The sequence below is a fragment of the Cavia porcellus genome, unplaced genomic scaffold, assembly GCF_034190915.1.
Source record: "Cavia porcellus strain 051 isolate PalLab524CR breed Dunkin Hartley unplaced genomic scaffold, mCavPor4.1 scaffold_5, whole genome shotgun sequence".
NCBI lineage: Eukaryota > Metazoa > Chordata > Mammalia > Rodentia > Caviidae > Cavia > Cavia porcellus.
The window spans coordinates 16,885,211-16,899,873 of record NW_026947488.1 but is presented as its reverse complement, the minus strand read 5'-3'; the positions used below and the strand labels follow the sequence as shown (position 1 = coordinate 16,899,873).

The 14,663-nt window shown below is 47.2% G+C and overlaps 2 protein-coding genes across 3 annotated transcripts in view; one reads left to right on the top strand and one right to left on the bottom strand.

The window, feature by feature from the left end:
* Positions 1-3,680: 3,680 nt before the first annotated feature.
* On the bottom strand, positions 3,681-12,727 carry Kcns1 (potassium voltage-gated channel modifier subfamily S member 1). Of its 2 annotated transcripts, none has more exons than XM_023564225.2 (4): positions 12,522-12,727; positions 10,456-10,645; positions 9,131-10,182; positions 3,681-6,981 (listed from the first exon to the last, which is right to left on the bottom strand). In XM_023564225.2, the coding sequence occupies exons 3-4, from the start codon at positions 10,154-10,156 to the stop codon at positions 6,514-6,516; spliced, it is 1,494 nt and encodes a 497-aa protein (XP_023419993.1). In that variant the 5' UTR covers positions 10,157-10,182; positions 10,456-10,645; positions 12,522-12,727; the 3' UTR covers positions 3,681-6,513. The 2 variants fall into 2 exon arrangements, with proteins under 2 accessions (XP_023419993.1, XP_063104348.1); XM_063248278.1 differs by having other exon boundaries at positions 10,571-10,645.
* The window catches only part of Svp (seminal vesicle polypeptide), a 151,909-nt gene continuing 147,370 nt past the window's right edge, over positions 10,125-14,663 (top strand). Inside the window, 1 exon segment of the mRNA NM_001172730.1 lies at positions 10,125-10,203. The gene's annotated coding sequence lies outside the window, so the exon portion shown is untranslated.

Here is a 14,663-nt window from a genome sequence, read left to right as displayed (position 1 = left end):
AGCCGTGTCCAGAGCCTGAAGAGAAGAAACTCAAAACAAGACCTACATTTCAAAGCCACCTCCTTCAGTGGTCCCAGAGTTGTTGCCAAATAGTGTAAAGAATGGCAATGATGGTAGAAAAGGAGTGCATTCCAGTGTTAGGAAGCCTGAGCTTGAATCCCTAATCCACTACTTTCTAACTGGCTGTGGGCCTTAGTTTTCTTAACTGTTCAATACTGGTGACACTAGTTTATCATTGTAGCTATTGTCTTACAGGGCTGGTGCAAGGAGTTTATGAAATAATAAATGTGAAACATTTTGTAAATTAGAAGGCCACAGACAAGTAGAAGGTGGTTATTATTGTTTACTGGACTATTCACTCTTGGGAACCTCAAAAAGTACCTTAGGAGTCAAAATGATTCTCTCCCACACCTGTTTTCCTATGTGAATATCCTCCTTGCTCTATTTGAGCTAAAATATTCTCAAAGACAGGAATCATAATCAGTTTCTTGTGCAACTTGAACTTCTCTGGATCTGTTTTCAGCTCAGCAATATGGTCCTGAGCAAGAGCAGGTTTTATATCTAATCACTCACCAGCAAGGCCCCCACCCCAAGTCACAGCAATAGAAACTATCAAAGTGTCCCCATCATCAATGACAGCACACCACCTTCTAGAGCCCTAAACATCCTGATTTGTAGGCTTCAGGCCCAGGACACCAATTACTCCTGGAAGTTTCTGGACATCTCTTCATTTTATAGAAAATAAACTGAGGCCCCAAGGGAGAGAGACTGCAAGGGCTAGTTGTGGGTCTGTCCCACACTCCCTTCCCTTCTGGAACTGCTCGACTCTCACACCAACCACGAGCTCACATGATAGCTGCCAAGTTCTTACCAACTCGAGCTCCGTGCCAACCCCTTTTAGTGAGCCAGTCACCTTGCCAGAGCTGGGCCAGTCATGGACTTTTTTTTCCAAACTAAAACTGGGAACAGTTCTGTGGGGGAGGTACTACAAGGTACACAATTGGGAGATGTTAGTAACACTGCTATCTACCAGGTGATGAAAACATTCATCTTTTTGTCTCTGACCTCTTTTGTTCTTGGTTTGTGTTGCTAAACTCATCCACCTAACTACTATCCTTGTGCAGTGGTATTGTAAAAGATACATACTGGTTTTGCCTTCTTGATATTCCTTCTCCTTTTCGTTCTGATAAAAGCGTTTCACTTTGCCTTAGGGAATTACACTCTGCCATCAGTGTTTGGCAGGACTGAGATAGTTCTTCTCATCTCTCCCTCAAGGTTTTAAGTTTCAGCACAGTGATACATGGAGATAAGTGTTGTTCAGGTATTTTAATAACAGTATCCTAAGGAGATAGTTCATTGATTCTAACCACAGTGCTTTCATCTCTCTGTGGCCTTCATTCCTTTTTTAAAATGTTTTTATTTTGATCTTCTCCATTATCTGTCCAGTGCATTTTGTCATTTGTAGCCAAACCATTCCTGACATCAGAAACTAGAACTAGAGTTGTAGGAAATATACCCTCTGGGAAATGTGGGGTATTCGAAATTGTTGGATTGTGACTGGGTAAAACACAGTGAGGTTGTTGCCTGTGAGAGATCAGAAGACTGTTATACAATGATAAAGAACTACTTCTTACATTACTTGGCATCATTCAAACTTTGAGAGTGTAGTTCTTATAGAAGAGACAGTATCCTATCACAGTTCAATTTCAAGGAATCAAGAAATGCTGGCTTGTGTGATAGAATGTTCTGTTTGCAACTACATAGAACAATATTGTAATTGTTACTTTTGGGGACAAAAAGAAATGTAGGGAATTTATGTGGCCATGGTGAAAGAATCATTTATGATGTGCTATAGGGTTGAGTTCTTCAAATACCGAAGTTGGCTATTGATTATGCAGGTGATTAAATCCACCACCTCACAGTGCTTTTATGGAAGTCAGTCACTGATAGAGCGGGATTCTGAAGAATGGCTGTGTGAGAAGCTGCAGAAAAACTTTAGCTGCTCTAAAACACTGGTGCAGGCAGCTCACAACCTTTCTTACAGGTGAAAGCGCACAATTTTCTGCTTGCTCCATTTCTCAAGGCTGCTTAGCTGGAAGGGAAAGATCAGTTTGGCTTGGAGGGTGAAAAGTAAAATACACAGGAAAGAATCTTGGGCCCATTTAGAACTGTAGAAATTTGTTAACTGATACCATCAGAAATCTGGCAAGTGTTTGTAGTAATGAATGGATTTTTGTGGTGTTTGTCAAGTGAGAGGAAATAGAATTTTGGATCACACTGATCTTCTTGATGTGGATGCACTTCCCAGAGAGCCTGCCTTCTCTGTGCTCCGGAAGCTGGCTGGGCTCTTGCAATGTGACGAGCTGGCTAATGCCAAACTGAACCAAATGCTGGCCCACATGAACTGGAATTTACAGGGCCCAAATCCCTGGCGTTATGCAGCAGAAGGGAATAAAAGATTTCTAAAGACAGGATGCTGGATCAGATCCATTTTGTGACTCCTTACCACAAATACCTCTCTGGCCTCCAGTGAACTCAGCCTAGTTTTTACTCTTGTTTTGAAGAAAGCCAAGGTCAGGCGAGTGTGCTGAGGAAAGAGCTATAATTTGAAACGAGTTCCCTGGATCAGAGGGGAGGAAGAAAACAGATGCAGGAGGCAGGTGTTAGTGCTTCATCTTCAGAAGTGGGTACGATCATTGTGCTACTTGGCAGCCTCTAAATAAGGCAAGAGCTCATTGTGTAGTTGGCCCACTGAGTTTAAATCAAACACAACCCGCTAGAGTTTTATAATCAATAAAACTGAAGAAAAAAACCCTAAAACACTTGAGCTCTAGAAAAAGATCCTGATTGGAGCTACCATGAAAGTTACAGATCATCACTTAACACACAGCCTTGAGTTAGTTTACTGATCTGAAGCTCTTGCTTGAAGGATATTCCACTTGCCCTTGAGGAAGGAATCTGCTACACACAAAGGATGTTATAAACGCTAGTTGCAGTCTTGTGACCATAATGGGAATGAGGTGTGATGCCAGAGCAGAGACTGGAGGGATGCAGCCACCAAACCCAGGGAGACCAAGGAATGCCAAGAGGCAGAGAGGCACGGAGACAATTATCCCCTGGAACTCCTAGAGTGAGTGTGGCTCTGCCAACATCTTGATTTGGATTTCTGGCCTCCGGAATTGTAATAGAATAAATTTCTGCTGTTTTAAGCCATGTATTCTGTGGTAATTTCTTGTGGCAGTCACTATACACTCTCCAATATATTTGTTTTATGCTTAAGCTAGTTTCTAGTATTAATTGTAATAATTACTCATCACTTTAGTCATTTAATCTATTAACTATCATTTTTTCTATACTAGGAGTTGAACCCAAGGCCTCCACACTGAGCTGCATCCCCAGCACTTTTATTTTATGCTTTTTTGAAACAGGGATTCACCAAGTTACTAAGTTGCCCAGGCTGGCCTCGAACTTGAAATCCTCCTGCCTGAGTTACCCTTTCTGGCCAACTTTGTTCCAACTAGATTCCTGTCACCTGCAATCTGTTCTGACTAGCCTTACCACAGATAAAGCCTGTGCCAATTTCAAGGCTGGAGGAAGACTGTGGGTTCCACATCACTCCACATATTGCCCTCTCATTCCAGTCACTCAGAGAACACATCAGAAAACCAGCTCCACGAAGGTTTTGAGGCACACATTTTTATTTGCATAATGGTTTTCAGTGATACACTGGAGTGGGAGTGATTTCTGCATTTCTTTCAGGACCATGCATAACCTTTTGGTGGACTCATGCCAGAGGAGTCTCCCCTGAGGTGTCACCACACCAACTTTGGGGGCTTGTTTTGAGGTCAGAAAGTCTGGAAACCAGCTGGTTTTGTGTTTTAGGTAACATAATAGGAGTGATACATGCACACCTGGAAAGTCTGCCCCAAAGCTGTGCACAGCTGGCCCAGACATTCAGGGGTGAGTGTGCTAAGTTCCTGAGAGTCCGTTTGGCTTAACTCCTGCTGCTGCTCCAATCTGGGGTCTTGGAATCCAACCATGTTGGGGCCCGCTACCTAGTAGAAATAGTGGTGAACCCATGGCATGTACGCTTCAGTAGGCTGTTATCACTGAAGGCTCTAAAAGGTTTGCCTTTGCTGTAATAGTGTTGTCAAACACAAGACTTTCACATATACTTCTGCTAATGCTCGAAATACTGCTCCTGGAACCCCCTTTACCTTCTTGGCTATTTGCCTTTATGAGGTCACTTGCTCATGAAAGCCATCTCTGATCTTAGGGAACGGTTCCTGGTACATTATACATGCTTATAGTTAGCTCCTTGCACTTAATAGAGTTCATTATTATATGCACCTGGAATTCTTGCATTAGAGTCTGTCTTCTTTACTAGTCTGAGGAGCTTAATGAATACCGATACATATTTTGTCCATTGTATTGTTTGAAGCTAGTAAGCTGTCAATAAATCAGAGGCTGAGTGTATAAAGTAAATCTATGACATTGGTCATAACACGGTAGCTGCAGCACATGTGTATGTGTGTGTATGGGATGGGGGATGGTATGCGGAACTGGAGACTGCATGTCTTAAAGTCAGTCCCAGTTTAAAAGTATTCTAAAATTACCATTCAGCTAAATGAAACATGTCTGCAGGCCACATGTTAGGTCCCAGCTTTTTACAACTCTTCCAACAGAGATATTTTGAATGAGTGAAGAACCTACAATGGAGCCACTGCAAAAGCTCAAAAATTAAGCGGGGTCCAGGAGAGTCAGAGGGCTTGTTCAGTTTCTCACTCGGCATTTCTTCTTTCCTTTTGGTGCTTGGCACACAGTAGACTATAGGAATTGGTCAGTCTAACTCAAAATGTAGTAAATACCTACTTTGCTCTAAGCATAAGGATCAGTCAGCCAATGTCTTCCATTTCAAAGCTCAGTGTGATGGGACAACTAAGTCATATCTGGTCACAATGACATTGGTCATGGATGCTCCAGCCATGGTATGTGGAAAGGACCATGGACCCTTCCTGACTTTTTGAGCACATGAACAGAAGCTTTTAGCAGAGGAGTATTAAAGATTTACTGGCAGTATAGACGGCAGGGCCAGAGTTTGCCAAGAGGGATAGGAGTCTCCAGCATTTGCCTGGATGGATGGCTGCGGAAGATAGGGGTGGTGGTCTGTGTGGTGAGTAGAAGGGGACTGCCAGAAGGGGAGCACATGGATGGCAGCCCCTGCCACTAGCATTTCAGAGCTGAGCTGTCTTTAAGTCAGTGCCTCCTCTGCCCTATTTGGCTTTTCCACCTCCTTCTGGAGCACAGATTGTGACCATGTAGTAGGTGGGTTGAGCTCTGGGGATGGGTTAGGGGTTGGCTACTTCACATAGGCAGATCCAGAACTGTGTCTGGACCTCAGGCCGAGGCCCCTTCAGATTTTGTGTATCTCCACTCAGCCTTAGGATGAAGGTGCAGAAGATTTCAGCTCAAGAAATTCTGCACATGAACTAAGGTGACTGCTTCCTTTTCCATCCTCCCAGACTCATCTTTGACTCCTTCCAGAATTACCTAGAAAACAACCAGGGCTAAGGTCCAGAGCGCTTATGTTTGAATCTTGTTTGTTCCTCTCCCTTATTCTGACAGAGGTTCTCACTCCATGGATCAGGTTTGTGGATCTACACACTGCTAAAATCATATGCAAACTGTGTGAAGGTAGGAAAGACAGTGGATGGAATGTATTTTAGCAAACCACAACCATGGATTCCAGACCTGATTTTACCATGGGTTTTTGTTGTTGTTATTGTTTTTTTTTTTCCTTTGGTATTGGGAATTGAATTCATAACCTCACACTTGCCAGGTATGCACTGTGCCACTGAACTATATCCCCAGCCTTCTACCACTTCTTGTCCTGAGATGTCTGGGTACCTTATCGTTTCAGAGCTTCAGTTTTCACATCTGTGAATTGAGGATACCGTTTTTTTTTTTCTTTTGGTACTGAGAGTTGAAACCAGGCCTTTTATATACTAGACAAGCACTCTGCTATTGAGTGCATCTCCAGTCCTTTTTACAAATTTTATTTCAAGACAGGGTCTCACTGAGTTTCCCAGGTTTGCTATGAACTTGCAGCCCTATTTCAGTTCTCAAATGTTGGATTACAATTGTGTGCCACTGTGCCTGGCTTGAAAAGGCAGATGATTCTCATCTTCCAACACAGGGCCAAAGACAGCCAATGCACAGAAGGTGCTCAGAATCATCAGCATCCTTCTTCTTTCTCCCTCTGGCTCATGTCTGCTGCATGAGTAGCTTGGAGATTGGTTAAGAAAACTGTCTGAGTTGTTCTGTGGACTCACAGAATATGATGCAGCAGTCTCTGCTCTGGGCTTTTGGAGGAAGGTGTGTGGCCCCTTGGGTCTCATTTCTCAGGCCAGTGAGAATGGTCCCAAGAGGATCACTCCCATGAGAGCTCAAGCAGGTGAGGGATCTGCTCTGTTTCAGCTGACTTGGGGTAGAAGGCGATGCAAAGACCTAGTTTTAATAACTCTGAGCATTGGGAGGCTCACCCTGGGCCTGAGTCTCCAGGTCTACAGACCGTGCCTCCTGAGAGGTGTCTCGGGATGTCTCCAGAGATGCCTCTGACACTCCATCAACGCTGCTCAGCAAGTCCTCAAACTCTCGGTGGCCACTGTTGCGCACAGCCGCCTCCAGAGCCTTCTGCCGCCGGTAGAAATGAGAGAATTTGTTGAAGATGATGGTGATGGGCAGTGCCACCACCAGAATGCCGCCTAGGATGCAGCCAGAGGCTGCCAGCTTGCCGGCCACTGTCTCCGGCACCACATCCCCGTAGCCCACAGTGGTCATGCTCACGGTGCCCCACCACCAGCAGGCTGGGATGGTGTGGAAACCTATGTTCTGCTCTTCAGCTGTGTAGGCCACACCGGAAAACACCGATACACCCACGGCCAGGTACAGCAGCAAGATGCCCACCTCACGGTAGCTGTGCTGGAGGAAAAGGTAGGAACCCAAGTCAGAGGTAGGTGGGCTTATACAACTGATAGCAGGCATATGGAGAAACTAAGGGCCAGAGAGTAGGAAAGATAGGTCCAAAGTCACACGGAAAGGTAGAGCTGATACCAAGACCGAGGTGCCTTGGCTCTGAACTAAGATCTTCCAACTACAGCAGGAAATGAAACTCCCTGGGGTCAAACAATAGTTTCTATTGTCCAACATGGCTGCTAGGCCACAGTTGTTTCCTCTAACTCAGGGATCCTGGTAGCATCAGGCAATGACAAAAATAGCCTGTGATTTTTATACAGCTCCAAAATCACAGTTTACATAATTCATGTACTTTTTGAATGGTCTGTCACATTTCTTAAAAGACAAACATATTTTCTGCCCTTCAAGGTAGTCAAGAGGATCTGACACCACAAATTCCCCCCCTAGATGCATTCTTTATGGATGCACACATTGTGTGCACCTCTGAGGCCAAATTCCAGGGAAATGGCTCTCCAACACGGTAGTTGTGCCACCCTGGGGACATCTGGCATTATCCAGAGACATTTTAGGTTGTCACAACTGGAACAATATGCCACTGGTATTCACTGGGTAGAAGCTGGGGATATGATGTAATACCCTACAATGCAAAAGATAGGCCCCACAACTAAGAATGATCTGGCCCCAAATGTCCACAGTGCCAAGCTGAGCACCTGAAATCTGTCAAACTATAATACGTGGAGGAATCACATAGGGATCTTGCTTAAAAGGCAGAACCCAATTAAGTAGGTCTGGGGTAGGACTAGAGTCTAGCTTTCTAGAAGCTTCCAGGTGTTAAGAAAGTTGTTGCTGGTCTGGGCTTCACTTTGAGTGGAGTGTCTTATACCAGTATCTTGATCCTAATAGCTCCAGTCATTACTCTTCTTCCTTCCTCAGACAAAGCTGGTAGTGCAGCCTTCAGCTCTGATTCTCTGCATGGTGGAGGAAAGGCAGGATTCTGAGGCAGAAGAATCTTCCCTAGAGAGATGCTGAACTCAGGTCTGGCCAACAATTCTCTGAACCTTCCCAGTGCTTAGGCTTCTGCCTAGGTTCCATGCTGGCACCCGATATCCTGGCTACTTGCCACAAGGGCATACAATAGGCTTTTCTAAAAGAGTGAAGGGAACTTTATGCACCTTTCTAGGGACCCTTTGCAGGGCTGCATGGAGCTTTGGGAGAAAGACTATGAAAAGTCAGGCTCCCCTACTGAAAACCTCTGACAAGTCCTGCCACTTCTGGAACCTTAACCCCTACACCTGCCAAGTAATAACAATACTTGCCTTTGCTTAAACCTTACACTGGATCCCCTATGCACTTGGGATAAAATGAAACGTAAGAGTTCATGCCCTTCAGTACCTTGAACCAGGCACCTCTTCAACCTTATTTCTTGGCATCACCTTCCCTCTGTGCCCTTGCGCCAGCACTCAACCTGTGCTCTTACCAGGCCTTGGAACAAGCTCTTCACATAGCCTTCCTCTCCAAGCCAATGTAACTTCATCCCCTATGCAGGGCTTGGCACAAAGATGGTGCTCAATAAATTGCAACTAGATTTTTAAAAACCCAGCTCTCCAACCTCAGGATGTTCATCTACGGGAAGAAAATAAATAACACCACCTTCCTGAGGATGTTGTCCTAAGGACTGAATCGATAATGGATGTGAAATTGGCACGGATATCTCTGCTCAGGGTTAGCTCCAGGGCTATTCCTAGACTTAGCCTATTCAGAGTGACCTGTGGCTATCAATGCCCTCTGCTAGAGACAAAAGAAAGGCATCAGCAAAGGAGCAAGTTTACATCCTGTTCTGTATGTTTTTTCTTTGTATATTTTTGTGTACTTATTATTTGATGTTTGCCAGTTACATCGAAAGTGATATTTTTAAAGAGATAAGCAAAGCTACACCTCGATTTTCTCCTTGAGAAAGAGAGACTATAAAGACTAAACCCGTCTTTATAAGGGTGATGGGAAGATCAGGCTGGCTGAAATATACACCTGGTCTTTAGCTCTGGCCCCAAGGATGGTATTCAGTTCAGTGGATGTATTAGGCTTTCAAATTCACTTACTAACATTTCTGGGCCTTCACCTGCCTCCGCCCACTCCAACCCTTCCTCAGACTCCCTACCTTGAGCGTGGCACCCAGGGAGCGCAGTCCGGTGGAATGGCGCGCCAACTTGAGCACGCGGAAGATTCTCATGAGGCGGAACACCTGCACCACCTTGCCCAGGTCGCCCAGCTCCTCGCCGCTCCCGCCGTCCCGGTCCCCCAGCGCTGCGCCCGCCAACAGTGTAAGATAGAAGGGTAACACCGACACAATGTCGATGAGGTTGAGCGGATGGCAGAAGAAGTTGCGCGTGCTGGGTGCCAGCAGGAGGCGTGACGACACCTCGAAGCTGAACCAGGCGATGCAAAAGTACTCCAGGCGTCGCAGCACGGGGTCATCGCGCGTGTCATCGACGCTGCGGCCCGCGGCCACAGCAGCTACAGCGGCCGCCGCTTCGCGGGCCTGGTACTCCGGCAGGCTGTGGATGCACATGGCAGCGATCGAGGCGAGCACCACGCCGATGGAGACGCAGCTGAAAAGCTTGCTGGGCAGCGAGTAGCCCGGGTTCTCCATGGTGAGCCAGAGGCGGCGACGCAGGCGGCCACAGCGCGCAGCCCCGTAGCGCGCCAGCTCTCGCTGCACGTCTGAGATCTCATCGGGGCACGGATCCACGCTGCTCGGCGTGTCGCTGTCCTCGTCCCAGGCTCGCGGCCGCGCCACGCGCCGCTCCAGGTAGCGCGCGCGGCAGCACGTGGCCAGCGCGTTCTCCCCCAGGCCCCAATAGTCGGCCTCCTGGCAGAAGGCAAAGACGCACAGCTCGTCGAGGACGTGCAGACGGCCGGTGCGGTAGAAATGTAGCAGGACCAGGAAGAAACCCGGGTGCCGGTCGAAGTAGAACTCGCGCGCCGCCGCGTCGTAGTCGTCGCACAGGCGCCGCGCCTGCTCTTCCGACGCCGCGGCGCGCAAGCGGCCCAGCCGCGTCCCCGGGAAGCGCGCCAGTGCGTGCGCGCTCAACAGACGTCGCACGCCGCCCACGTTCACGCGCAGCGCCTCGTCCTTTCGCCGCCAGGGGGCCCCGACTCGCGGCCCCGAGGTCTCCCTCACCATGGCTACAGTGGACCTCTTGCAGACACCTGAGGGGGACAGTGATGGAGGTAGGTTCCCAGCCTCCTTTCCAGGAAGAACAGGTTAACATCCGCGGCCCCGTTCCCCAGTCAGGCATTTTGGGGGCCCTGTGTGAAGTGGTTGGTGTGGAGGGGCTACTCAGTAGATGGCAAGTGGCCTCTGAACTCAGCTCAGGCCTTTGTTTGAATATCTCCCACCCTCAATTGGGGACTTGTTCAAATCACAGATCCTCCCCGTTTCCATTTCATTTTCTCCAGCGGAAAACGAATGGGGAACTCTACCTGGCAAGGTTATGAGAGGGTGAGAGGGTCAGGACGGCTTGAGATCTGCTGGGTGCTCATGTGGGACGTCACCTTTTCACAGACAAACAGGGGTTTAGGTACATCAGAGACCTACTGTGGCGTCTTGGACATGCCAGCACTCTGAATCTCAGTTTTCTTCACTTCAAATGGAGCGTGTAATGCTTGCCACCTAGGATTTTAAGAAAATCAATTTAGACCAATGTTCTCAAAGTGTGTTCCTTGGATATTAGCATCAGCATCACCTGGAAATTTGTCAAAGATGCAGATTCTCAGCGTCCCCCCCCCCCCCAATTTGCCAAACTCTGGGTTGGGGCTAAGCAATCTGTGTTTTAAGAGGCCTGGCGGGTGATTCAGATATGTTTCAAATTTGAGAGCTACAGGGGTTCAACTATATAAGGCATCTGTAGAATCTGCCAGACCTGACCTTGAACCTTGGCTTTGTACTGTGGCCTTGGGCACTCTAAATCTCTGTCAAATGGAGATTTTTTTAAAAAAAAATATCCATCTGGAAGCATTGTTGAAATGATTACATTACCGAATGTTTTCTGTGGGCCTGGCTTACAGAAGGAGTTTATTAGATTATCCACCTATGTTACTGTCTTCTTAAGTCAGGCAAACCTAGGTTGTACCCCGCTCTTAGTGCATCTTGGGCCTTGAGTGAGAGATCTCCTTTCTAGGAGTCAGTCTCCTACATACTTCACATGGAGACAGTAGCTCCTATCCCCAAGGATGGCTGGAAGTGTAAAGCAGGTTATGGAAAGTGCTTTGCTTTACTGAATACTCAGGAAACATGGGTCCTTCCACTGAGTAGGACTCTTGGCTCTCGGCTTTACTAGAACTGAGGGCTGGTGACTCACCTCCTGACCCAAGAACGTGTAGACGGCTGGTGTGGTAGAAAGTTCGCAGGTCCAGGAACAAGCCCAGGTGTGCACAGAGTATACATCAACCCCAGAGCTCAGGTGCCCTTCACTAAACCTAAGCTTGGTGTTCAGTGGGTTGGGATTCCATCCTTACCTCTGTGACTTGTGTATCTCCAGGCCAGCCTTCCATTCCAGGCTTTAGCTTACTTGTCTCTAGAATGGGGTAATGGCTCTTTGCTCTTTTTTTTTTTTTTTTTTCCTTTTTTCCGGTGCCAGGGATCGAACTCACGGCCGCCTGCTTGCAAGGCAGGTGCTTATGCCACTGAGCTAAATCCCCAGCCCCTGGTAATGGCTCTTTGGATAAATTGTTATCATGAGTATGTGTGCAAAACCCTTGGAACACAGTGGGTGCTCCAGAAATGTTAATTGGCTGTTTTTCCATCTGATGAAACCTGAGTTCAGCCTGAGTCTGCCACTTACTAGCTATTGACCTTGAGTGGATCCATGACCTCCTCTGAGCGTAAGTTACCCTATGTGAAAACTGGGTAACATTATACTTTCCATGGGACAAGCTATGGGGATTAAGTGATGCAGTGTTTGCTGGCAATGCAGTCTTCAGCATCTACGGTGCCCAATAAATGTGTGAGATGCAGCTCCACTCTCTGCCTGCATCTGGCACCAAAGATAACAGTTTCTGATCCACTTCCATCACCCATTAGAAGCATGGTCTCCAACCAGTCCCTTCACCTGTCTCTGGAACTTATTTTCCATTCTATGAAATGGAATCACTAATTCAGCAAACATTTCCTGACAAGAATTTGAACATCAGTAAGAAAGATTGACTTGCTCAAAATCACTCAGTCAGCCTATCACCCAATTAAGAATCCAAAGTAGGCTTTCTCTACAAGACTTTGCTGACACTTATTCTGAGCACCTACTACCTTCTTTTGTCTAAGCTAGCTATCTGTTTGTTTAAACCCTAATCTCATCCAGAGAGGTTTCCCAGCCTCATTTTACAGAGGGACAATCAGGACCAGCCCCAGTTTCCCCAAAGCGGGGCTATCCTACCATGCTCTTTTCTTGGGGGGTCTCCTGGGGAGGGGGCAAGATACCTGGAACCCCAGGCAGACTCTATCTCCTGCTTTCACAGACTGACCACACCCCTCCCAAAGGGAGGCCACTTACCTGCCTGGGCTCCTCCTGGGCGCGCTTGCTTGCACGTCTGTCCCCAAAGGCGCTGAGGCTGGGGAAGCGCTGGCCGCGGCTGGGCTAGTCTGCCACTGCGGCCTGGCCGCGCCTCGCTGCTGTGGAGGCCCCGCAGCCCCCGCCTTCCTCGTGTTCCTCTGTCCCTCGCGGCTGAGGCCGCATTGATCGCTGCAGGGGAAGGGAGAGAGGCTGCGGACTGCTGGAGGCGGTGGTTTCTATTCCTGACTCCGGTGGGGGATGGAGATGTCTGGAGAAGCCTCACAGCCAGGCATCCCCCTAGTTCAGGGACCTAAGAAGGTTGGATCCTTTAAGGAAACGGGGACTCTTTGTAGAGAGGGGTGTCATCCTCTGGCCTAGGGCAGGTAATGATGGTTTGCATAATTCAATGTTTAAATGTATACCAAGTAGGGTTTCAGGACCTCAGTCTTTCCAGAGACCACCGTGGTGGGGACAGGCTGCTGTGCTCTGTGTTTTACACGTGAGGTCCGGGCACTTGTGTCAGGGTGCTGAAGCTGTGCTCCAGCCAGCTCAAGTCTGGCTCTTCCCAGGTTGGCTGTGAAGTGTGAACACGATGGGGAGGCGTTCTGCCCTGAGGCTTAGAGTCATTCCCTTCCTGGAGCCCTGATTCCCACCTCCAAAAGAGAGGTGAGGGTTACAGGGAAAAAGAACTCAAAACTGTGCTTCCCAAGCATTTAAGTGGCAGCTGTGTGCAGGTTGGGGAGAAAATGCTGGAGACCAGAACTAGGATTGGCAGGAGACTTTACAAACCATGTTACAAATAGCAGTGAAGTTACCAAAATGGATGGAGCACTCTCTTTGGGTCAAGTTGCAGGACTGACGGTGTTCAGAGGTGTTTGTGTGAGACTGGTCCTGTAAGGTTTGAGATCCGTCAATGCCCAAAGTCAGATGGCTGTGTGGCATTGGTGGCATGGTGGTGAGCACAGCTGCCTTCTGGAGTCATACGGCAGCCTTCTGAGAGCCCCTTATGTCGGCATTATCTGGTAGATATAATGTGAGCAGCCTATGTGATTAGAAATTTTCTTATAATACCACCATTTTAAGAATGTGCAATGAAACAATAATGTACTTAACTTAACCCAAATAACCAAGATGTTATAATTTCAATATGAAGCCATAAACTATTAATGAGGTATTTATATATTTATTTTTATACTAAGCCTATGAAATCCAATACACTAGTTTTTATTGCCACAATATAGCAGCTTCTAACAACACAGATTTATCATCTCACTAGGTCAGAAGTCTGGGATCAGCTTGGCTAGATTTTCTACTAGTAAGGGTCTCACCAGGCTAGGGCTGAGGTGTTGGCTAGGGTTGAAGTTTTGCTTTGGAGTTAGGGTTTTGTTTTGTTTTGTTTTTCTAAGCTCACACATTGTTGGCAGAATTCAGTGCCTTGTGGTTATAGGACTGAGGTCCCTTTTTGTTGCTAGCTGTCTGCTGGCCTCCAGTAGCAGATCCTGGAAATTACATGCATTTCCTTGCCTTGTGACATGGTTCCATAGATAATTCACAGATTTCTTTCAGGGGTTTCTTTTTTTTTTTTTTTTTTTTTTTGTCTTTTTCCTTTTTATCGGTACCAGGGATCGAACTCACAACTGCCTGCTTGCAAGGCAGGCGCTTATGCCGCTGAGCTAAATCCCCAGTCCCATTTCAGGGGTTTCTTTCATTGCTTTCTTCCAGGGAAGCTAGAGTGCTGACTTTCTTTTCTACAACCAGCCAGAGAAAAACATCTCTTTCTAAAGGCTCGAATAATTATCATGCCCACCATGGCAGTCTCCCTCTTGTGGTAGAACACACATTTATGGTATTCCACCAACATAAGGAAGAGATTATAGAGAGAGAAGGGAGGGTCATTGGGGGTCATTTTAGGATTCTGTCTACCCCACCTCAACACTGCAGATCTCACTTCGGACTGGCCGTGTTTCATGTGCTTAGCAGCCACATGCTGCCAGAGGCCACCATACTGAACACGCTGGTCTAGAGTATGCCAGTTCAGGTTTCCCCTCAATATGTTAGCACAGCACTGCCTTGCACAGTGATCATCTTGCCCAGTTCCCTGATTTTACCTACAGGAAAATGGGTAGATCTGCTGAGAAGTAG